The 24462-nt window shown below is 48.5% G+C and overlaps 1 protein-coding gene across 2 annotated transcripts in view; it reads left to right on the top strand.

The window, feature by feature from the left end:
- The window catches only part of LOC138453018 (multiple epidermal growth factor-like domains protein 10), a 318657-nt gene that overhangs the window by 116800 nt on the left and 177395 nt on the right, over window positions 1-24462 (top strand). The window contains exons 7-8 of one of the 2 annotated variants that reach the window (XM_069605429.1): window positions 6901-7047; window positions 8658-8801. The exons of the other annotated variant lie outside the window; for it this stretch is intronic. Coding sequence (XP_069461530.1) covers window positions 6901-7047; window positions 8658-8801 — 291 coding nt within the window. The remainder of the gene's footprint in view (window positions 1-6900; window positions 7048-8657; window positions 8802-24462) is intronic. 2 annotated transcript variants of the gene reach the window in all.

Below are 24462 nucleotides of genomic sequence, written 5' to 3' on the forward strand. Positions count from 1 at the left end.
CTCCGTTGTCACCGGGGCCACCGGCGCCAAAGAAGAGGAGGAAGAACCCTACGCCTCCGCTCCAACCATCGCTGCCTTCATCCGCCCAGGGAGACGGGGATGGACACAGCGATGATGGACACCGACGACGACAGACTCTCTCTGCCACCACGGGGGTCTCTGCCGGACGAAGTGGGATCTTTCCATTCCATGATTGCCTGCGCGTCTGAACTTCTCCTCACCCCAGAGGAGAAGAAAAGGGAGGGCTTCCTGTACCAATGCCGGGAGGCGAAGAGGAAGACCGTTCTGTCGATTCCACTCCTGGATGACGTATGGAATGATGGGCTGGTGCTCCTGAAGAATCCCTCCTTGGCACCGGTTAAGAGAGATCAGCTTGAGAAGAAGTATCGGGTGCCTGCGGTCGCAGCCATCGCTGGATTCAGTGGTTTTGGCAGTGGTAAGGAAGAAGTTATCCAACCCGTCATTGTCGTCAGCATCTGTTCCCCTGGATGGCGAGGGTAAGAAGTTGGACGCAGTTGGTCGGAAAGTTATTTACTCAGCAGCGACTACCATCAAGGCCCTAGTGATCCTGGCCAGGTACGACCAGGAACCTTGGTACAAGATGGCCCAATCCTGGATTTCCTTCCTGAGGACAAGCGGGTTGAGGCAGTGGAGCTCCTTCAGGAAAGGGGAGGTCCTCGAGGAGTTTTGGTGGTGGATCGTCATTTTACCACCAGCCCTCCCACTCCATGACCCAGGAAGCCTACAGGGGGCGTTCCAAGGCTTTAGAGGTGGCCTGGCATGCTGGCCACGAAGCAGGATTGAACCAGCTGAGACTTCAGGCCCCCACCCCTGCATCCTGGTGGGAGGCGGCTGGCGAACTTGGTCACCGTGTGGGAAAACATCTCCACTGATCGATAGGTGCTGGATGCTCTTGCCCACGACACACCTTGGAGTTTCAACAAAGGTGTCCTCGTATACCACCAGTGGCCCAGCAGGAACAGCACATCTCGCAGCGGCTGCTGGAGGTGCGGGCCATGTTAAAATAATTGCAGGGCATCAAGGTGATTATATCGATCAAGAAAGATGCCGCCCTAATAGATGCGAGTAGGATGAGCTCTGAGGGTTTCAAAAGATGTCCCACTATTCCCCTATTCAACTTCTTCCCTATTTCCCTGGAGAAATTGGCAGAGGTAGTGACTCAGCTTAAAACCACTAGTTGTATAGGAGACCTGTGTTCAGCTGTCATCATAAAAACCTGTCCACTGACCCTGCTTGTAGCAATCTGCACATTTGTGAACACCTTGCTCATGGAGGGTCATTTGCTGTAAGATCTTAAACACCCATGGGTGACCCCCTTCCTGAAAAGACTGGGTCTTCCCATGGGAGATCCCTCAAATTATAGGCCTATCACAAATACAGCATTCCTTTTGAAGATCTTGGATCGGGTAGCATATAGGCAAGTTGCCTAACATCTTAATTACTTTCCCATCCTGGACTGCCGACAATCAGGATTCAGAGCAGGCCATAGGACAGAGATGGCATGATTGGAATTAAAATCTAGGCACCTTGCGCGCGTGGACAAGGGACTTTCTTCTATGCTCATGCTCTTGGATCTCTTAGCCGCTTTTGACCTGGTAGACCATCCTTTATTGGTCTCCAGGCTCAAAGAAGTGGCAAACTTTTCCCCAGCTGCGCCTCATTGGGTTGTATCCTTTCTCAACAACAGAGAAAGTAGAATCTGCTCCAAGACAGCTGAGGCTGCTGCTGTACCGACCAAATTCAGCGTCCCTCAGGGAGAGAGCATTTCCCCATGTTTATACAATATTTTCATGGTCCCCTTTTTCACATTGCTGGACCAGAAAGGGATTTGGTTTACCAATTTCGCCGACGACACACAGTGCATCATCGTGCTGTCGGGTTCTCACAACCAAGACAAAGAAAACCTGAATAAAGCTTATGCCAGCATTGAAAACTGGATGGTTTCGAATAGCCTGGCACTTAACAGGTCCAATACTGAACTCCTGATCATTGGTATGCAGTCCACATTATCCAATTTGGGCACGGCCTCTGAAGGTTTCCACTTAGGCGATGTCATGATTTCTGCCCCTCATGTCCCCAGCCCTCCAAGATGTCAGGCTGGAGCCAGGCCACGATCACCTACATGGCTCGCAAGGGCCTCTCCATCCCTCCAAAGACCCACTTGGAGTCAGACTTGGCGCTTGTGGCACCAGACTCCCTCACTCCCATAGGATAACATTGGGGATTGGACTTGTAGTGCATTGATGGGGACAAGATGGATGCCTCCACATATTTTGGTTCCCAGAACTGCATGTGCAGTCTAGTCTTTTGGGTGTGGTTCAGCCCAGAGACACCTGGGATACCCAGAGACTATTTAAGCCACGCCCAGGCTGAGAAACATGCTTTGTGTTTTCTGCACCTGCAGCGTGACACTCACCATGTTCGGATCGATCTCCAGTAGGCCTGCATCTTTCTTCTGCGCTCAGCTCCTGCAAGAACAAGAACACTGTTAGGAACAGCCTTACCTTGCAGTGCTTCTGCCCATCATTCATCGCTCCTTCTGTTCTGCGGGCATCTTCGGCGGTTTCATTCCCATCCCGGCACGCTGCTTCCTAAGGAAAAGGGAAAAGAACAGAAAAAAAGCATTAGTAAGCATTCAGCAAATCTTTGCTTATTTTTAAAGACTGTACAAGCTTCAAACGCTTACCTGAATCTCAGCCGCTCTGGGGGAACTCTGTCTCCGGAACTTCTCATCCATCTGCAAGAGGGAAAAGACACTCCAGGTTAGCGTGGAAACATCTAGAGGCGCCGCATACCGCGCATACTCACTGCATTTCTTCTTCATTACCGGCATCCACGCTGAAAACGTTGCGGCACCTAAAGGACACAGAAAAAGAACTCAGTTCAATACAAATACGAAAGGGTTGCATTGCGCATCGCGCTCTCACTCACCTTCAGCATTACTCATCTCAGCAGCACGTCGCCATCCCCAGACGCCGGCCATCATCTAAGGAAGGAAAGGAACGAAGTTAGAGAACTGTTCAAAAGACTCATTATACTTACCTGTTGGACTTTTGCCAGTGAAGTAACTAGGCAGCAACGAGCCCGCATCAATCAACGCGCCCCTGCGCTGAAAGCAGGACGGAGAGCACACTTTCCAAGAAAACAAGGTGAGCTGTGGATCAAAGGGAAGGGTTGGACCCCGGGGAAGAAGGGGTTCAAGCAAATAGAGACAATAGGGAGTTAAACTCTACCAATCCTGTGTTTCAGGCCCAGTCTCCAGTCGAGTAGACTCCAGGGAAGGGTTGGAGGCTGTAAGAGGTCAGAACAGGCTGAGTGACATCCCTGTGGATACCAGGTGAGCGTTACAGGCAATGTGAAGATTATTCCACTTAAGAAAGTTAAATCTTTAGGGGTTATTTTCGATCAGCATCTTACCATGAAGGCCCATTTGGGGAGCCTGGTCTCGGCTGCCACTTATTACCAAACTCCCTGCTCACTACCTCTCTGAGCACAGTGAGCAGGGAGTTTGCACACATTTGCAAGGAACTTGGGGTTGGTCACCCTGAGTTACTTGGGGGCAACCAGACGTGGACTCCCTGCTCACTGTGCTCAGAGAGGCACAGCTTCACCTCACTGATGAGGCCCAACAAGGCTGAAACAAGTGTAGGGGGTTGCTGGTGGTACTCTTGTTCAGAGAGGAATTGCCATAGCATTTCGGTGCTGGACTGCCCATGTGGGTGGGACAAAGACTGATATGCAAATGAATATTTCCCATCTGTGAAAGGTACAGTGAGCAAAAAGCGTGTGCTGCAAACTCTCATCTCAGAACAGGTTATCATGCCATGTTCTTTCTGGAGAGGAGCGCCTGCTGCCTTTTTTAAAATATTTGCAAGGAACCTGGGGTTGGCCACCCTAAGTTACCTGGGGGCAACCAGACGTGGACTCCCTGCTCACTGTGCTCAGAGGCACAGCTTCACCTCACTGATGAGGTCCAACAAGGCTGAAACACGTGTATGGGGCTGCTGGTGGTACTCTTGTTCAGAGAGGAATTGCCATAGCATTTCGGTGCTGGACTGCCCATGTGGTGGGACAAAGACTGATATGCAAATTAATATTTCCCATCTGTGAAAGGTACAGTGAGCAAAAAGCGTGTGCTGCAAACTCTCATCTCAGAACAGGTTATCATGCCACGTTCTTTCTGGAGAGGAGCGCCTGCTACCTTTTTTAAAATATCTGTAAAGCACTGAGCCTGTGCAGTGGCGATGCACCCTATCTAGCACATGTGATGGTGACATACAGCTTGCATGTAAAGCACTTTGCCTGTACAAAGGGACAGCCTGGGTATTGGAGCACCTGGGTATTGGGGCTCCCTGTAGCTCAACGGGTTGAATTTAAGACCTTGTGCATTGTACACCGGGCCATTCATGGTCAGGGGGCAGAATACCTTCAAGCTAAGTTCATGCATTACTGCGCCACTCGTCATCTGCGCTCAGCCACTTCCGAACAACTGGTTGTTCAAAAGCACAACAGAGACCGGGTTGGTGGCTGGGCCTTCTATATTGCTGCAGCAGATCTGTGGAATAATATCCCACTTATCATAAAGAAAACTCCTAATTATCTGGAGTTTAGAAGGCGGGATAAAACTTACGTATTTTGAACGTCATGGGGCTGTCTCCTTCTCTCCTAGTGCCATGATGCCTTCGGGCGACCGTGTGCTTTACAAGAATCAATAACATAACATAACATATAAAGACTGTCCATGTGGGCAGGACAAAGACTGATATATAAATGGATTTTTCTCTTCTGTGAAAGGTGCAGCGAGCTAAAGTGGGGCTGCGGACTCTCGAGTGGGTACCTTCCCAAAGAACAGGTCATTTACCATGTTCGTTCTCGCACAGGGGCAACTATGACTATTTCTTGATTGTTTAAGGGACTTAGGTTTAGCCACCCTAATTTCCTAGAGTCCTCCAGATGTCGACCCCTTGCTCACTGTGCTCAGAGGCACAGCTCCACCTGAGGGTGGGACAAAGACTGATATGCAAATGGAGATTTCCCTTCTGTGAAAGGTACAGTGAGCTAAAGTGTGGCTGCGGACTCTCGAATGGGTACCTTCCCAAAGAACAGGTAATCTAGGCGTTTTCGTTCTCGCAGCTTCTGATAATTTGTTGACACTATATAAAGCACTTACATTGGGTGATGGGCATGCACCCTTCATGTAAAGCACTTTGCCTGGGAAATGGGGGCACACCATGCATGTCCAGCACTTTCCCTGGGTATTGGGGATACCAAGAGCCCGATTCATGGAATTTTTAGCACAGACTTTGCACTGCAAAAATACAGTTTGCACTGACTTTGTACTGCAAAAATACACTTTGCACCACTCTGTGAATCAGAGTGTTCATTGGCAGTTAAAGTCACTTTGCACCAGTGCAAAGTGTGCTAAGAATTCCATGAATTAGGCCCCAAGTATGTAAAGCACTTAGCCTGGATAATGGGGACACACCCTGTCAGTAAAGCACTTACCCTGGGTAATGGGGACACACCCTGTCAGTAAAGCATTTACACAGGGTAATGGGGACACACCCTTCATGTAAAGAATTTAGCCTGGATAATGGGGACACACCCTTCATGTAAAGCACTTAGCCTGGGTAATGGGGACGCACCCTGTCAGTAAAGCACTTAGCCTGGATAATGGGGACACACCCTGTAAAGCACTTAGCCTGGATAATGGGGGCACACCCTGTCAGTAAAGCATTTACACAGGGTAATGGGTACACACCGTTCATGTAAAGAACTTCACCTGGATAATGGGGACACACCCTTCATGTAAAGCACTTAGCCTGGGTAATGGGGACGCACCCTGTCAGTAAAGTACTTAGCCTGAACAATGGGGACACAACCTGTAAAGCACTTAGCCTGGGCAATGGGGATGCACCCTGTCAGTAAAGCACTTAGCCTGGGTAATGGGGACACACCCTGAATGTAAAGCACTTAGCCTGGATAATGGGGACACACCCTGTCAGTAAAGCACTTAGCCTAGATAATGGGGACACCCCCTGTCAGTAAAGCACTTATCCTGGATAATGGGGACACACCTTGTCAGTTAAGCACTTAGAATGGGTAATGGGGACAGACCCTGAATGTAAAGCACTTAGCCTGGATAATGGGGACACACCCTGTCAGAAAAGCACTTAGCCTAGATAATGGGGACACACCCTGTCAGTAAAGCACTTATCCTGGATAATGGGGACACACCTTGTCAGTTAAGCACTTAGAATGGGTAATGGGGACAGACCCTGTCAGTAAAGCACTTAGCTTAGATAATGGGGACACACCCTGTCAGTAAAGCATTTAGCCTAGATAATGGGGACACACCCTGTCAGTAAAGCACTTATCCTGGATAACGGGGACACTCCCTGTCAGTAAAGCACTTAGCCTAGATAATGGGGACACAGCCTGTCAGTAAAGCACTTATCCTGGATAATGGGGACACACCTTGTCAGTTAAGCACTTAGCCTGGGTAATGGGGACAGATCCTGTCAGTAAAGCACTTAGCCTGCTTAATGGGGACACACCCTGTCAGTTAAGCACTTAGCCTGGGTAATGGGGACAGACCCTTCATGTAAAGCACTTAGCTTGGGTAATGCTGGCACTCTGCTTGTGGCTCACTTGCCACTGACTCTGTCATCCGGCTCACTTTTCTCTGCGACTGCACTTCCATGGGGGCGCGATCCTGCCTGTCCCGCCTCTCCGCTAGCTAAGTAAACCTCACTCCCCACTGAATTTGCAAGTTCCACTGCAGACTTCTGAAATAATGAACACTGAGATATTTTGTGCAGGATGTGTGGAAATAATTATAGATGATCAAATGAATGTATTTTATGTTCCTTGTGATAGTAAAACCGGGTACGTGCCCAGCTGCCAAGCTCCCCTGTACAGATTATAGCACCCCGGATAACTGCACAGATGATGGGGACTGCGAAGGAAGAAAGAAGTGCTGTGAAGGCTGTGGAAAGCACAAGCGCTGCAGGAGCCCTGATCCAGGTACCTTTGTAAGATATGTATATATGTATCCCAGTGCCTAAAGTGGCGAGCCGGGGCTCTTAGAGGGGCGTGGTCGAAAAGGGGTGTGGCGCCACAATTAAGAGAACACCTGTCTCTGCTGAATGCAAAAGGGCCATCACCTAACAGGAGGTATTCAGCGGAGGCAAGTGTTGCATCTTAATTGTGGTGCCATGACCCTATTTGGCATTCAAGTCAGGTAAATGTTGCCGTCTAATTGAGGCACTTTTGCACTGATCATCACACTAGCATCTGGGGCGCTAGGGTGATTGATGATCCCAGCATTTCTAGTGAACGGGGTGCCTTGCAGGGGGTGTTAAGTAGGCAAGGCTTTTTTTCTAAAGCCCAAGGTCTCACGTATACGTGGGAGCTTCGGCTTTAGAAAAAGGGCTTGGCTTCTAGTGGGATGGGGTTAGCAGGGGATATTAGCGAGTCCCGGTACGGCCCTGTCTCAGTCACAATTGTCTGTTCTGACTAGCCCCGCCCCACTTAAAGCTGTGATGTATCCCCCACTTGAGGTAGTGAAACTGCATGCTCCTCAGCTGCTCCTGTGATTGTCTTTGAATGATAGTGGGTGAAGCAGCGTGGACCGTACCCCAATATCTGGCATAATTCTTCTCTGTGTGGGTTTGAGGAAGATCCATTCCCACTATGGCGCCCACGATGAGTGTGTTGGTGATGGTAAAAACTGGGGTGGTTTTTAATGCCTCCCATTTTAATTGCTCCGCCTAACAATGGCTGAGATTGCATGGCGTACATCGAGCAGAATGCATGGGTTAAACCTCCAATCAGTCCCATCAAATACTTTCCATGTACCCCATGCAGTAAATATTCCAGCCAATCCAAGCTCCTAATTAGAGGGTATTTCAAAAACAGGTGGCATTCATAATGCAGCCACAAAACAAGGGGCACTGAAAAAACAGTATGCAGGGTGATGCCCTAACAAGCAGGTTTATTAACACAAAAAAGAGGGCAACTCACAACTGTGTGTGATTCTTACAATGCAGCAAGGTTTCCCTATACCAAAAGGTCTCAAACACACAGTGGCCCAGGAGTTACAGGGTCAGTATCGAACACAGAAGGATAGATCGAATAACTGACTACCCCTGCCTAGTCCCTGAGGGGAAGATTCCCTAGAAAACGCTGCTGGGCTGCTTATCTAAAAGGGACAGAAAAAGAGGATAGAGCGGCCATCAGCGCTTTCTAGGGAATCTTCCCCACAGGGAGTAGGCAGGGACAGTGAGTTATTCGAACTATCCTTCTGTGTTCATAATGCAACCTCTTGTTTCCAGATACCACCCGATTCATGGCGCGGCCTCAGCTTGATCCTAAGCACATAGGCAGGAAAGTCTGGATCTGCAGGCCATAACAAGCGATAATGGCCTGCTGCTACATGAATAGGGCGAAGCATAGTGAGGGTCTTTAATGAGGGCTGCAAGCTGTTACCACATGGTATGACCCACAGCTCCTGGCATTACTCTCATTTGCAAAATGGCATAACTTCAAGGTTCTACATTTTAGTGTGAAAAAAGCCTTGGTTTGTGCCATGAGAAAGTTTTTTTTGCTTTCCTGGCAGCCATTTTCTCTTTCAGGTCAGCTGAATTCCTGCCACTCCTATGAAAGAAGCATATGTGCGCTTGTCGATGCTGCTCCGGACGAGTGCCAGAGGGACAGTGATTGTTCGGAGACTCAGCACTGCTGTTGCTCCAATTGTAGGAGGGCCTGCATACCGAAAGGTAAGGACTTCCGGTGGCAGTCAAGATCTGTATAGACGCCAAGGAGGATTGAATGTGTCTGTTTAACATTTTAGCGCCAAGAAACCACACTCTCATGTACTAGAACTAGATGGCAGGTGGTACACATTCTGAATTCGGACTAACCATGTGAGTTGAGAGAGACAAGCACCACTGCTGTGTCAGTTGAGCACCTCTTGCCAGTAGAAGTGGGCACTTACACGAACATGGGACACACAGTGCATCTATAGTGCTTCTTCCGGAAAATGTGGATTCACCCTGCCCGTAAAGCACTGAGCCTGTGCAGTGGCGATGCACCCTATCTAGCACATGTGATGGGCAGATACAGCTTGCATGTAAAGCACTTAGCCTGTACAAAGGGACAGCCTGGGTATTGGGGGCACACCATATAAATCACTTATCCTGGGTAATAGGGACACACCCTGCATGTAAAGCAATTACTAGGGGTAATGAGGACACACCTTTCATGTAAAGCACATAACCTGTACAATGGGACAGCCTGGGTATTGAGGGCACATTATATAAAGCACTTACTCTGGGTGATGGGGACATACCCTGTATGTAAAGCACTTAGCCTGTACAATGGACAGCCTGGGTATTGGGGGCACATTATATAAAGCACTTCTCCAGCATTGGATCTTTCATAGATTTAGATGCTTGAATATTCCCCGTCGTCAAACTGGGAACCCTCTGTGATTAAAATTAATTATTAAAATGTTTTAATATACATCCCTTCTCCCCTAAAGAATGCATGTAGATACTCCATTGCGGCTTATGAGCCAGTCCATTGTGTAGTCCCTCCACCTCACTTTGGTCCTTTATGACCCCAACAATGAGGTGGCAGGGCTTAAGCTCCGCCTCAGGCAGCCATCCTCAAATTTTTCACTGCAGTCTATCAGACAGAAGGAATCCTCCAGCTCTCTGAGCTTTCAAAATTCTTTTCACCTTTGGTGTGTAGTATATATTTTCTAATATATTCTACTGTTTTCCCCTCCTTAAGGGCTTGCTATTCTGAGTCTTTGGACTCAGAGAAACATTTTTGTTGGTACTTTTTCATCGAGTGAAAGTTCTCCTCAGCATGGCTGAGCTTCAGCATGCCAAGAAGCCTTCCCTGTTCAGGAACTGCACGAGGTGCAGAAAGAAAGTGGTCTACATGAAGGATCCACATGACCACTGTATTTACTGCTTATATCCACATGATATCAACAAATGTGACATTTGCAGGACTTTCTCCTCCAAAACCCTGCAGGACAGACACCAGAGACTTCTGTTACACCTAGAAGCAAAAGAGCTGTCCTCGAGGAGTCTACCAAAACAGCTCCTGTATCATCTACCAAGCCATCTGAGAGACAAACTTCTAAAAGAAGGGCCTCTTCAGTGGAAAGGAGTTCCTCTCCCTCTCATAAGGCTAAACGAAAGTTGGAAGCCACTTCTTCTATGCCTCCCTTGGACCCAGGACACCACAAAACATGTCATCCTGAAGAAAAAATCACCTCCAAAGGTAAGGAGGCATTTTCAAAAAACCGTGGGGGGTGGGGCGGTCGGGGCAGCTGTCCATGGAGAAGCCGTCCACGAGCGGCAGCAAGATCAGGGATGCACTGTTGACCAAGCGTTCACGAAGCCACCGTCAACGACAACGACACTCCAAACCTCATTGTCCATGACAAAGTCCTCGTCGACAAAGTCATCGTCCACGAAGCAGTCGTCATTGAAGGAAGCACATCACTCGTTGAAGCTCTCGTCCACGAAACTCTCGTCCACGAATCTCTCAACGACGGGTCAACCATCTTCAAAGTCTTCGTCCACGGAACTACCGTCGACAAAACCGTCGTCGACGAAGCCATAGTCAGCGAAACCACCCTCGACGAAAGAACCGTCGATGATTCCAAAAAATTCTGTGTCTTCTGAAGAAATAGGACCCACAACACCATTTGCAGACATCGCGGATAAATCATCCAATGTGAGCAGTCTTCACAAGTCTTTGTGACCATCGTTTCCAATTCCAGTTACACCTGAGCCAGTTGGAGCACAACTATCCCCTTTAAAAGAGATGACGGTACCTCCTGACATCATTCTTCAGGAGGAGTTCTCCGACACGGAAATGCCGGGTGAGCAACCTTTTCTCATTCCTAAGGAAAACAGCCCTCCTCGGAAACCGCATTCAGAGGACATGGATGATCCTTATGACCCGGTGCTCATGGCATTGATGCAAAAAATCATCGAGGAGTTTAACAGGCGCCAAGAGCGGCAGAATAGATCTTCTGTACCTAAGGAAACCCCCTTGAGGGATCCTTCACCTCAGCATAGCACATCCAGGCACCCCCCTTCCAGGAGTAGACCGCAGAAAAGAGCACGATCACCTGCGCCTCCACGTAGATCCAGGAGCAGAACATGCAGTGCTTCACTGACAAGAGTCACATCTCCAGCATCACCTCATAGATCTTGATCACCAGTTTGAGACCCGACTACGGTACCTTCATCTGTGTCAGTATCTGATTGGCAAGGGGACCCGTTCAAGGATTTTTCGGATCCAGAGGAAGGAAAGATTACGCACAAACCGGATGCTCCCAGTGAATGGGATGATTATATTGTCGAGAAACCCAGGAAGAAGGACTCACCAGGTGATGCGCCACCTCCAGACGATTTGGTATTGTTTCATACTTTAATTGGTAAAGCTGCGGACTTGTTCAAATTACAAGTTTCTTCGGAAGAAAAGAAGTCGGTGCTCTACGAGCACAGGGACAAATGCAGAAGAACGGTTACCACCATTCCGCTTCTCAACACCATATGGGAGTCTTGAGTGGAAGATACTGGCCACACCCTTGTCCACACCTGCTTTAGTCTCAAGGCCTGAAAAGAAGTAAAAGGCACCTGACTCGGCTCCGCTTTGTTTAAGGGGTCATACGAAGCCAGACTCAGTCATCACAGTAGCGGATAGAAAGAAATTAGCCAACCCATCATCACCACTGTCAGCACCACCAGACAATGAAGGTCGTAAGCTGGAAGCGATGGGTAGAATGGTGCCTTCCTCAACATCTCTCACTATCAGAGCCGGCAACGCATTAGCCATGACAGCCAGATTTGACCTCAAGATTTGGCTTCGCATGTCCAAGCTGACCAAACACCTAACTGCAGATTTACAGTAGGAAGCCAGGTCCATCATTGGGGACGGAGAAGCAACTTCAGACCACATGATCGAGGCAGCTGTCGATGTGTCTGAATCAGGTTTCAGACAAATGGCCCACGGCACAGTGTTAAGGAGACAGGCATGGATGAAGCCACAAATTTCAGGCCTGAGGTACAGGCACACATTTTGGACATGCCATTCGATGCGCAAGACTTATTTGGCAAGAAGATAGATGACCACCTTAAAGGAATTGAAACGGACACAGATACAGCTCAAGCCATCAGTTCCTTGAAGGATAAATATAAAGACCGCAGGTCCTTTTGGCACTTTCAAGGTGAAGCATCAAAAGACAGAGGATACACATGTTCGTCCTATGGTCAAAAGTCACAAGGTAACACATTTCAAGGCAACAGATAATAGTCTGCCGACAGGTATTCCCAGAGAGGAAGGTGCGGCTCTTCCGAAGGAAAGTCCCAGAACAAACAGAACTGACCATTCGATTCTCCCCCCTCTATGCCAATCTCCTGTGGGGGGAAGGGTAAGCCAATTCTTTCAACGCTGGAATTCGATAACATCAGACAAGTGGGTATTACAGGTGGTTCGCAGCGGACACACATAGAATTCCTCGACCATCCTCCATCCATTGCCCCCACCCCTCGCAAAGTTCACATGCTGCAGAACGTCATGGCAGAAGTTCAAAAGTTACTGCACAAAGCAGCCATAGAGACAGTCCCATGTCCCATATCCCCAGTAAGGAAAAGGTTTCTACTCCCGCTTCTTTCTAATCAAAAAAGAAAAACGGACAATGGAGGCCCATATTGGACTTAAGGGCACTCAACAAATACATCAAACACCTCAAATTCAAAGTGATGTTCCTGCAAGGCGTCTTACCGTTGCTGAACAGAAACGACTTCCTAGCCACTCTGGACTTAAAAGACGCATATTTCCACATTACAATTCATCCTGCCCACAGACAGTTCCTCAGGTTTACCATAGGAGACCGACATTTCCAATTTCGGGTACTCCCGTTGGGGCTAAAATCAGCACCAAGGGTATTCACCAAGTGTCTGGCGCCTGTAGCAGCGAACCTCAGAAGGTTGGGAATGGAGGTCTTTCCATCTTTGGACGACTGGTTGCTAAGCACAAGTTCGCTCAATCAAGCTCAATTGGCAGTGTCGAAAACGTTAAAACTCCTAAAAGAGTTAGGTTTTTCGATAAGAAATGTAAAATCCTGCCCAGTACCCAGCAACAAGGTTCTTTTTCTGGGAGCCGAGTTTGACACCACCATTCCCAAGGTAAGGTCATCGGCGGACAGAGTAACTGCCATTCTTCGCTCAACATCATTGTTCCTAGAAAAAGAGACGACCACGGTACGCTCTTTCAAATCCCTCCTGGGCATGATGTCCTCATGTATATTTCTCATACCAAACTGCAGACTTCGCATGAGACCGATCCAGGAGTCCCTGGACCACCAATGGAAACAAGCCAAGGGTTCATGGGAAGATGTAGTCCAGATACCGACGGCAGTGCACAAGGCACTTCAATGGTGGAACACGGAACCTGCTCCAAGGGATGCCATTCCAGGCACCAACATCCACTCTTCTCTTAAGGACAGATGCGTCCCTTTCGGGATGGGGGGCAAACTTGGCGGACCTGCAGATAAAAGGGACTTGGTCAGACCAAGAATCACAGCTCTACATTAATGTCCAAGAGCTCAGGGCCATACGACCGGTTCTAAAAGCTTTTCTTCCAGTAGTGGTGGGTCAAGTCTTAACCATTCAGACAGACAATACAATCCCATGCACTACACAAAAAAGCAAGGAGGCACGAAGTCAGAGATCTTATCTCAGGAAGCTCGACTACTATGGTCATGAGCCTTGCACCACAAAGTCCAGATCAGGGCGGAACATCTTCCGGGAGTGGACAATGTCTTAGCGGACAAACTGAGCAGGGAGGACGCATCATCCCATGAATGGGAGCTAGACGAAAAGGAAGTTTAACAGATTTGCTCTGTATGGGGCCAGCCACAGATCGACCTTTTTGTCACTAGGATCAACAGGAAATGTCAAGCATTCACCTCAAGGTACCAGGAACATCAATCAGCAGGAGATGCATTCTCGGTGGACTGGACAGGGAAGTTCCTTTATGCCTTTCCCCCCATTCCACTCATAGCCAGAATTCTGCGCAGAATGAAGGAGCAGTATTGCTCCATGATCCTAATAGCACCAGACTGGGCGCGACAGATCTGGTACCCGACTCTGCAACATCTATCCATGTGGCCTCCAATTCGCCTCCAGGATCATCAATACCGCTTGACTCAGCAGAACCACAAAGTCCTCCACCACGACCCAGCGAGCCTCTCCCTCAAAGCCTGGTTCCTGAGCAGCGCAAACTCATGAACTTGAACCTTTCGGCGGACTGTTGGGACATAATCAGGGCCTCTAGAGACCCCTCAACAAGGATCACCGATGTGCGGAAATGGACCCGCTTTTCTAAGTGGTGTGAATCATCGGCAACTAACCCACTTACAGCTTCGACAGAACAGATACTACCTTACTTATTACATTTGGCTAAGGCAGGGCTCTCCCTCTCCTCCATCAAAGTTCACCTGTCGGCCATATCAGCATACACGACGACTCCAGAAGTGCAGTTGATGCGCTGATGAAAGAGTTGATGCATACTTATCCTCCTACACCCTCATCAGTTCCTTCCTGGAGCCTGAATACTGTGCCAACGGCTCTAATGGAACCCCCTTTCAATCCCATTCACAGATGTGAAATTAAATTCTTATCGTGGAAAAAAGCCTTTATGATAGCCATGACTCTGGCCAGGAGGATCAGTGAATTACAAGCCTTGTCTTCAGAACCTCCTTTTACTTTGTTTCAGCAAGACCGCGTCATTTTGAGGACACACCCAAAATTTCTGGCCAAGGTCTTATCAGAAATGACACTCACAGAGCGCATTGTGCTACCATCTTTCTTCCGGAACCATACCTCGGAGGCAGAAAAAGCTTTACATTCCCTAGATGTGACTAGGGTTTTGAAATTTTACTTGCAGAGAACTAAAGAGTTCCGATTATCTAACAGACTGTTCATTGTTTTTGTGGGCTGCACGAAATGACAATATATCCCCAAACAAAGTCTGGCAAGATGGGTCTCGCTATGCATTACCCATTGTCATCAATTGAAGGGCGACCCCCCTCTCCAAACCACTTTCAGCACACTCCACCAGAGGAAGAGCGGCATCTGTAGCATTTCACGCAGGGGTCCCCTTGAAGACATCTGCAGAGCCGCTACCTGGCGCCCTCTTCACACATTCGCTAAACACTACTGCCTAGCAGAAGATACCAACAAAGAATCTGCAGTTTGACAGGCAGTGCTCCACCACCTCTTTGCATAAGGTAGGACCAGCCTCCTTTCCCACCTTTCCCTGAGTATGTAACCTTTGTGTTGCCGCATGGTAAAGGTTTGTCAGAAATATTGTTTTTTCTTCATCTATGCTTATATGTATTTCTGATGCTTGTTAATCTGCTTAGAATCATATGCTGTGCATATCGTCCGACATCCAGTGGTAACCACGGAGTATTGCATCTTGTCTTTCGAAAAGGGGAAGTCGGCATAGGCGTGTCTGTAACACTATTCATATCGTGACGTGTGTAGTACCCAAAATCCCTCACACGCCGAGGTCCGTCAGATTGTTTTTTTCCACCCAGAAAACTGGTCGCCCTATAGCAGAGCTCTTACTAGAGACATTGTTTATCTTTACCGAATTGTCGGTTTATTTCCCATTAAGTCACTTCGCCCAACAAGAACATCAAGAACATCTTCGACGAAGACTACGGGGGAATCACCTACGGCTGTGGATTTCGGCGCCTAAGATCCGGCGGCTGGATTTTCCACGTGGTCGGGCCCTCTGGCAGACCTATACAGTAGGGAGAGTGGGGTCGGGGTGGCCATATTGTTTAGTATGTCTTTCCTCCTTTCCCCTCTTTTCCCTGTTGGTCTGGTCATCCTTCCCTTTTGCTATGGAAAGGAATCCTTTTAGATTCTGCCCTAAGTGTAGGGTCAGATATCCTTGGAAGGACGTACACAGGACGTGTAACGCTTGTCTACCCCTAGAGCACGACAAGAAGTGGTGTGCGGCGTGCAAACTCCTTCAGCCTAAGACCCTTAAGAAGTGCCGTGTAAAACGGTGGCCCGCGTACGGTATGTCACGCATGGAGCCTCCTTCCCCCACCGCCACGCCAGCTGAAAGTGACGGGGGTACTTCGGATGACCAAACGTCCAATGCGGATGTTATAGACCTTGAGGCGGATGCTTCTAGGTCCGCCACGCCCGTCCCCGGCTCTTCCAGGCTCGACTCTGGTCTTGCTACAGGGACTACACCCGCCGGCAGGGGCGTACAAGCGCAGCGCACTAAGCACACAACCCCTACGCCAATTTCGACGCCTTCATCGAAAAAAGCAAAAGCGCCAAGGGGCCGCCGAAGCCTTCGCCGGTTCCCTCGGATCGTTCAGATCCAAAGCCTTCCCCGCATCCGCAGCAGCGTTTTGCGACTGGGCAATCTAAACAAACTAAGGGCGCTACTCTGAAATCTACACGCGTCGAAGTGCGGGAGCCCGACGCTTCGACGGTTTCCAAGGCCTCAGTAGGCCCGAAAACTACAGCTAGGCCTCTACCGGAAAACCGACGGCTAGGCCCTCTAGTGCAGCGGACGGTATTACAACTGCCAACAAATCATCTAAGCCTTTGTCTCACGACAATTCGGCGACTATCGAAAGTAGCATCGGAAGAATCACAGCGGCGGTGGGCCTTACTCTGGTTCTGCCTAAGATTATGGACCAATCCGCTGGAAACATTTTCGGAGGATTGGGTTCCCGATTCCGATGAGGCTTACGAAGATAGTCGAGAGCCTCTTTCCGACACCCTGAGAGGTTCCTTTCGACGCCGTAGTGCAGAGAACGTCATTTCTCCTCGCGTAGGCCCGTTTGGGTCCTCTAAATGGACTACTGAAAAATTTGAGGGGTGTGTGGATCGGCTGGCGCAGATTATCAGTTCTTCTGATCATCCTCCTCCAAAAAGGGCTCGGGTAGACCCTAACCTCCAAATTCAAGAAGATCAGTGTCATGTTTTCCAACGGGAAGACGTGGTCCAGATGGACACATATAGAGACATCTATAATGAAGAAGAAGAAGCTTCTTTTCTCGAAAACCATGAGGAAGATCAACAGGATACTAGGGACAACTGGGAGGAAACCCAGCAGGAAGGTCAAGACCCATGGACACAGCAAGATCAGGACACTGATGTTTTGTGCCTAGACTCTCCTCCGTGCACCCCGGCTCACCAGGCCTCTCCTGTAGATGACCAGATGGCATTCAACTCCATGTTGAAGAAAGCAGCTGAATACTTCAAAATTGCCACTCAAGAGGCAGTACCTGAGCAGGATTTTGTGGAGGATATTATAAAAGAAAAGCCTCCAGCGAGTCAATCCATACCCCTCCTTAACTCTATTAAGAGACGGGTAGCTCCTTCATTGGTCTCACCTGCTCAGACACAGGCAGTGAACCCGAGAGTCCAAAAACTATTTCGACCTTCTCCCTCCGGCCCTCTATATATCAAAGGGCATGCCATCTCAGATTCACTGGTGGTGACTACCACTCGTAAGAGGGCAGGGGTACCCCTTGCCAAGGGAGAATCACCACCGGACAAGGAGTCTAAGCGGCTGTATGCCCTGGGCAAACGTGTGACGTCAGCAGCTGCATACACCATACGGGTTGCTAATAATACTATTCTATTAGCAAGCTAGGCTGATGCCCAATGGAATTTGCTCCATGAGGGCCTCCAAGAGGTTCCCGAACCCGCCAAGTCAAAGCTTCTCTCCATTGTAACGGAGGGAAGACTAGTTAACCAGAATGTGGTGAAAAACACCCTGGACACTGCGGAAACTGCAGGCAGGTCTCTTGTACAAGGGATCCTACTGAAAAGGCACGCTTGGCTGCGTACATCAGGATTTAGACCTGAGACTCAGGCCTCTCTCATTAATAAACCCATTGAGGAGACTAACCTCTTCGGGAAAGCGGTAGATGAGGCTTTGGAAACAGCCAAGAAGGAGCATGAGACTATTAGATCTCTGCATCAAATTACACAAATTTCAACACCAATCAAACATCTGATTGGCAGGGTAACCCTTGTTATACCACAAAAGACAACTTCAAATCCTCAGCAAAAAAATACAAAGACGCCATCTTCCTAGCTAAATCTGAAGCCTACAACCACCGCATCTCCACTGCCAACTCCCACTCTAAAGAACTCTTCAATATCTTCAAAGAACTGACCGTACCACCGACATGCCCTAATGAGATCGTCAAAGACAAGGCTTGGTGTACAGGCATTCAATCAGCCATGCTTGCAAAAATAAACCTCCTACAAAATAAGATATCACACCACTTCCATACTTTACCTAAGCAAAGCACACATGCACAGATAAAACCAAATGTAAAAGTAAGAAACCTGCCCAGATTTGCATTTACCGAAATCTCCGAGGCCGAGGTCACTGACATCCTCAGACACCTCAAACCGTCACTATGTAAGGGTGATGTTTGCCCCCCGAAAATCATCAAAGATTGCGCTGAACAACTCGCCCCCCTTCTCACAGCCTTCATCAATGCATCTTTCAAAACGGGCATAGACCCAAACAGCCCTAAAGAGGCCTAGGTACCCCCCTCATAAAAAAAACGACGCTAGACCCTGCTAATCCTAACAACTACCGACCCATAACCACAGTCCCATTCCTACTGAAAATACTTGATAAAGCCGCCCACAAACAAATTCAACTATACCTTGAATCGAACGCAATCCTAGGAAAAAGACAATCAGGGTTCCGCAAGGGACACAGAATGGAAACCACCCTTCTAGACTTAAAAAACGAAATTACCAACATCCTAGACAAAGGCAAGCCTGCTCTCCTCCTTCTCCTTGACCTTTGAGCCGCGTTTGATTTGGTAGATCACACCACACATACCAGTCACCTGACGCACGCTGCACACTTCTCTATGGACACAGCCTCATGGGAAACTTCATTCCTACAGGGTAGGTCTATGAAAGTGTTCTCTAACACAGCACATACAGCACCCTTCATTATCCATTGTGGTGTCCCACAAGGTTCCTCTACTGCCCCCATGCTCTACAATCTTTTTTACCAAGCCTCTCTTTGATAAACTAGACACGCTAGGGATCACTTACACAAACTACGCCGACGACACGCAGGTCCTTCTCCCCCTGACAGGGAATTATCACCAAGACGCCACCACCCTACAGCAAATCTACTCTACCATACAAGCATGGATAGCGACTAATGGCCTCTGCTTGAACGGGGACAAGACCGAAATCCTCATCCTAGGCCAGAAAACCACCCTTTCCAACCTCAACCCTCTGTACAACAACTTCAACATAGATAATTGCACCATCCCAGTCCTATCCTCAGTCAAAACCTTAGGGGTTCACAGAGACGCTACCCTATCTATGGACAAACAAGTCAGTGCCATAGTCTCGGCCTCAGCACTGAGTAATAAACTCATTAACGCAATAAAACCATTCCTAACCAAGGATAACTGCCTCTCCATCGCCCGAGCAACTATAGGAGCCAAGCTAGATTACTGCAGTGCACTCCTAGCCGACACCTCCCAAAAAAACCTATCTAGGCTCCAAACCACCCAAAACAATGCTCTCAGAGCAGCCCTCAGCACACCGAAAAGAGAGCACATCACACAAGCCAGAAAAACAGCTCACTGGCTCCCAGTCAAGGACCGTATCTCCTTCAAAATTCCCACAACCACCCACAAATGCATCAACCTCTCAGCTCCCTCCTACCTCGCAGACACGATAGGTAGATCTCAATCCACGAGACCGACAAGATCACAATACACCAATCAACTCACGATACCTCGCATCAACAGAACCAAGGCAGGAGGTATAGGCTTCCCCTTCCTCGCACCAAAGCTCTGGAACTCTCTCCCCACTGACCTCAGAGCTGAAACATCTCTCTTCTCCTTCCGAAAAAAACTCAAAATCGCCCTCTTTAACTAAAGCTGTTCTCGTGTTTGGCTGCTGCTCAACACACACATGTAAAATAAATAAGCAAAAAACATAAATGTATATATCGTCCAATGTAACCGTATGGACAGGAACTGTATGTAACTAAGTACAAGCAACACTGTAACTAGCGCCACAAGGCCTTCGGTCTGCTGTGCGCTCAACAAATGCGAATGAATAAATAAATAACTCTGCAAGCCCCACTTACTACCCCTCAAGGGGTCAGAAACGCAGCAAAGGTAGAGGCAGAGGCCCCAATCCCAGAGGAGCCACAGCCTCTGGTCAGAAATGACCACCAAGTCCAGGTCCCCTCCCATGTCACCCCGGTCGGGAGGCGATTAACATCTTTTCTCGGGGCATGGGAGGGGATAACTTCCGACCAGTGGGTCTTAAAGACGGTCGCCCACGGTTACTGCGTGGAATTCGCCCGACCTCCACAGTTCAGACCGCCGCGCTCCCGGCGCCTTTCACCGGACCATCTGGAGATCCTGATCCAAGAGATGGAAGCATTGCTGGGAAAATACGCCATAGAAGCCGTCCCTATTCTTCAGGTAAACAAGGGTATTTATTCAGTGTACTTCCTTGTACCCAAAAAGGATCTCACCATGTGTCCTGTTCTAGACCTGTGCCCAGCGAACAAGTTTATAAAACCACAGATGTTTCGCATGGTAACACTGCAGGAGGTGATCCCATTGCTGAAACAGGGGGACTTCATGGCAACATTGGACATGAAAGATGCATACTTTCATATTTCAATGTTGCCAGTACACAGAAAATATCTGAGGTTCATGATCCAGGACAAACATTACCAATTCAAGGTGCTCCCCTTCGGAATTGCCTTGGCCAAGGGTGTTTACCAAAGTCCTGGCAGTGGCAGCAACACACCAGTGCAGACTATCAGTCCCAGTTTACCCTTACTTCGACGACTGGCTCATCACCGGGGACTCGTTCGACGCTTATTTTTTTCGAACACCCAAAAAACAGTAGATCTCATCTTCAGCCTGGGTTTCTCGATCAATGAAAAGAAATCCAGTTTAGTCCCCAGCCAAGTAAAACAATTTCTGGGAGCTCTAATTCAGACAGAAGACGGTTTCGTCTTCCTCTCCAGCGAGAGGGTTCAGAACATGCTTTCACAGATCCGCCAATATATCTAGCCAGTCGGGAGGTGACGGTACGCAAAGCAATGCGCTTGCTAGGAATGATGCCGTCATGCATATACTTGGTTCCCCACACGCAGCAGCGCATGCGTACCATGCAAGAGTGCCACAACAGACAGTGGTGTCAGGCCAGCGGACAATGGGAAGATCTGGTAGTTGTCTCACCAGCCCTCGTTCTCCCTCTGCAGTGGTGGTCAAGAGAAAACCTCTTGAAGGGTAAGACCTTCACCACCCCTGCAGTGGAAGCCACTCTCACAACAGACTCATCTCTCACAGGGTGGGGAGCTCATCTGCTTCAACAGAGAGCGCACATAGTTTGGTCTCCTCAAGTAGCGTCCAATCATATATACTTACTGGAGCTGTTAGCGGTGTTCAAAGCTTTGAAAGCCTTTCAGGTGCAACTGCAAGGGAAGACAGTGCTGATTCTGATGGACAGCACTACAGCTATGTGTTACCTGAACAAACAGGGGGCACTCACTCTACAGGGCTATCCAAGCTGTCCCAGAACATTTGGATATGGGCTCTCAAACACAAGATGTTTCTGTTGTCCGAACATATTCTAGGGGAACTCTATCCTCTAGTAGTAGACGTACTCAGCTGAGATTTCCCTCTGCCCCAAGAATATGAATGGAAACTGCACGAAGACATTGTGTCCAACGTCTTCGCAGAATGGGGGTTCCCAGAGATCGACCTGTTCGCTACTCAGCAGAACGTCCAATGCCAAGACTACGCCTCCAGGTACCCCCAGAACCGATCCAAGGGGAACGGTCTCTGGATAACATGGTCCGGGAGATTTGTCTACGCTTTTCCCCCCAACTCCCCTTCTCAACAAGATAGTGCACAAGATGCACCAGAAACCAGTTACCCTGATACTGGTGGTCCCCATGTGGGCCCGCCAACCCTGGTTCGTGCACCTGATGGAAATGACCCTCTCCCCGCCAGTCAAGCTACCATGCCCATACAACATGTTGTCTCAGGACAGGGGGGAGACCCTACACCCATGCCCACAAACTCTGAATTTAGCAGCCTGGCTCCTGAGGTCATAGAGTTTGGACACCTACAGCTCCCCCAGAGGTGCATGGACATACTCAGGGAAGCGAGAAAACCTAAATCACATTGCTATGCCAGCAAATGGAAAGGTTTTGTCATCTGGTGCAATTCCAAAGGCATCAATCCCAACGATTGCTCACCCTCACATATCGTGCTGTATCTAACCCACCTGTTGGACACTGGGTTAGTATTCAGTTCCTTAAAGGTTCTCTGGCTGCTCTGGAAGCTGCACCACATCACAACAAAAGGTGTCGTGGTGGAAAATACCGGTGATTAAAGCCTTTATGGAAGGGGTTCAGAGGATTTATCCTCCCATTTATCACCCAGTCCCTGGAAGGGATCTGAATGTGGTTTTGACCAGGCTCATGAGAGCTCCCTTTGAGCCTATGCATAAAGCAAGTATGAAATACCTGACTTATAAGACAGCCTTCTTAGTGGGTATCACTTCTATCAGAAGGGTTAGCGACCTACAGGCTCTTTCTGTTCTAGACCCCTTTGTTACAGTCCACAAAGATAAGGGAGTTCTGCGCACACATCCCAGGTTTGCGCCTAAATTTATCTCGAAGTTCCATGTGAACCAGTCTATCGAACTACCCACTTTCTTCCAGAACCCTACTAACATGGCCGAAAGAAGCCTTCACACACTAGACGTGCACAGGACAGTCATGTTTTACCTGGAAAGAACCAAACCACTAAGGAAGACTAAACAATTCTTTGTTTCAGTAGCAGCTGGTAGAGAAGGGGATCCTGTCTCTAAATCAGCTATCTCAAGGTGGATTGTCAAATGCATCACACTGTGTTACACTGTTGCTAAGAGAGAACTGCCCGTCAAGCCTAGAGCACACTCTTCTCGAGGCACTGGGGCATCCATAGCATTCATTGCAAATGTTCCTCTTGAGCCCATTTGCAAAGCGGCAACCTGGAGTTCTGTACACACCTTTACAAAACACTATTGCCTAGACACTCATTCTAGGTCTGATTCTCAGGTGGGACAAGCAGTACTAAGACATCTTTTCTCTACTGTTCCTTCTCACAACCCACCTCCAACTCCGGTTACTGCTCGCTAGTCCATGCACAGCATGTGATTCTAAGCAGATTAACAAGCATCAGAAGACATGCATTACTCACCGTAATAGCATTTCTGATGATTGTATCTGCTTGGATTCACATGCGCCCTCCCTACCTCTCCGCTCGGGGTGGAAGGAACATAGATGTTTTACTACTTTCTCTCTTTATGTACTCACTCACTATAGCCTTGGGCTCCCTCATGGCAGAAAAAATACAATCGGAGGGACCTTGGGGCGCGAGGGTTTTTGGGTACTACACACGTCACAATAGGGATAGTGTTACAGACACGCTTATGCCGATGTCCATTTCCGGTCCCTGAAAGACAAGATGCATTACTCTGCGGTTACCACTGGATGTCGGACCATATGCACAGCATGTGAATCTAAGCAGATACAATCATCAGAAATGTTATTACGGTCAGTAATGCATGTCATAAATACATATATGATGGTGGCATGCTTTAACTGCTTGGTACTTTATTCAAGCATCTGAATCTATGAAAGATCCAATGCTGGAGAAGTCTTAGTTACTTACGTGTAACTGTATTACTCCAGGATTGGTATCTTTCATAGATTCAGATGCGCCCACCCGCCTCCCCTGAGAGGCTGCTCCTATGCTCAGCACCCATCATACTGTAGTTCCTACGGTTCAAAATCCAAAGATGGCTGCCTGGGGCCATAAAGGACCAAAGTGAGGTGGAGGGGCTACACAATGGAGTGGCTCATAAGCCACAATGGAGTATCTATGCATTCTCTAAGGGAGAAGGGATGTATATTTAAACAATTTAATAATTAATTTTTATCACCAATTTTATCTGACGACTGGGAATATTCAAGCATGTGAATCTATGAAAGATACCAATGCTGGAGAAATACAGCGACAGGTAAGTAGCTAAGACTTACCCAGGGTGATGGGGACATACTGTGTATGTAAAGCACTTAGCCTGTACAATGGACAGCCTGGGTAGTGGGGCACACTATATAAAGACTGTCCATTTGGGCAGGACAAAGACTGATATGTAAATTGATTTTTCTCTTCTGTGAAAGGTGCAGTGACCTAAAGTGTGGCTCTGGACTCTTCAGTGGGTACCTTCCCAAAGAACAGGTCATTTACCATGTTCGTTCTCGCACAGGGGCAACTATGACTATTTT

This window comes from Ambystoma mexicanum, chromosome 4p (assembly GCF_040938575.1).
Source record: "Ambystoma mexicanum isolate Mex_15411 chromosome 4p, UKY_AmexF1_1, whole genome shotgun sequence".
In the NCBI taxonomy this organism is placed as follows: Eukaryota; Metazoa; Chordata; class Amphibia; order Caudata; family Ambystomatidae; genus Ambystoma; species Ambystoma mexicanum.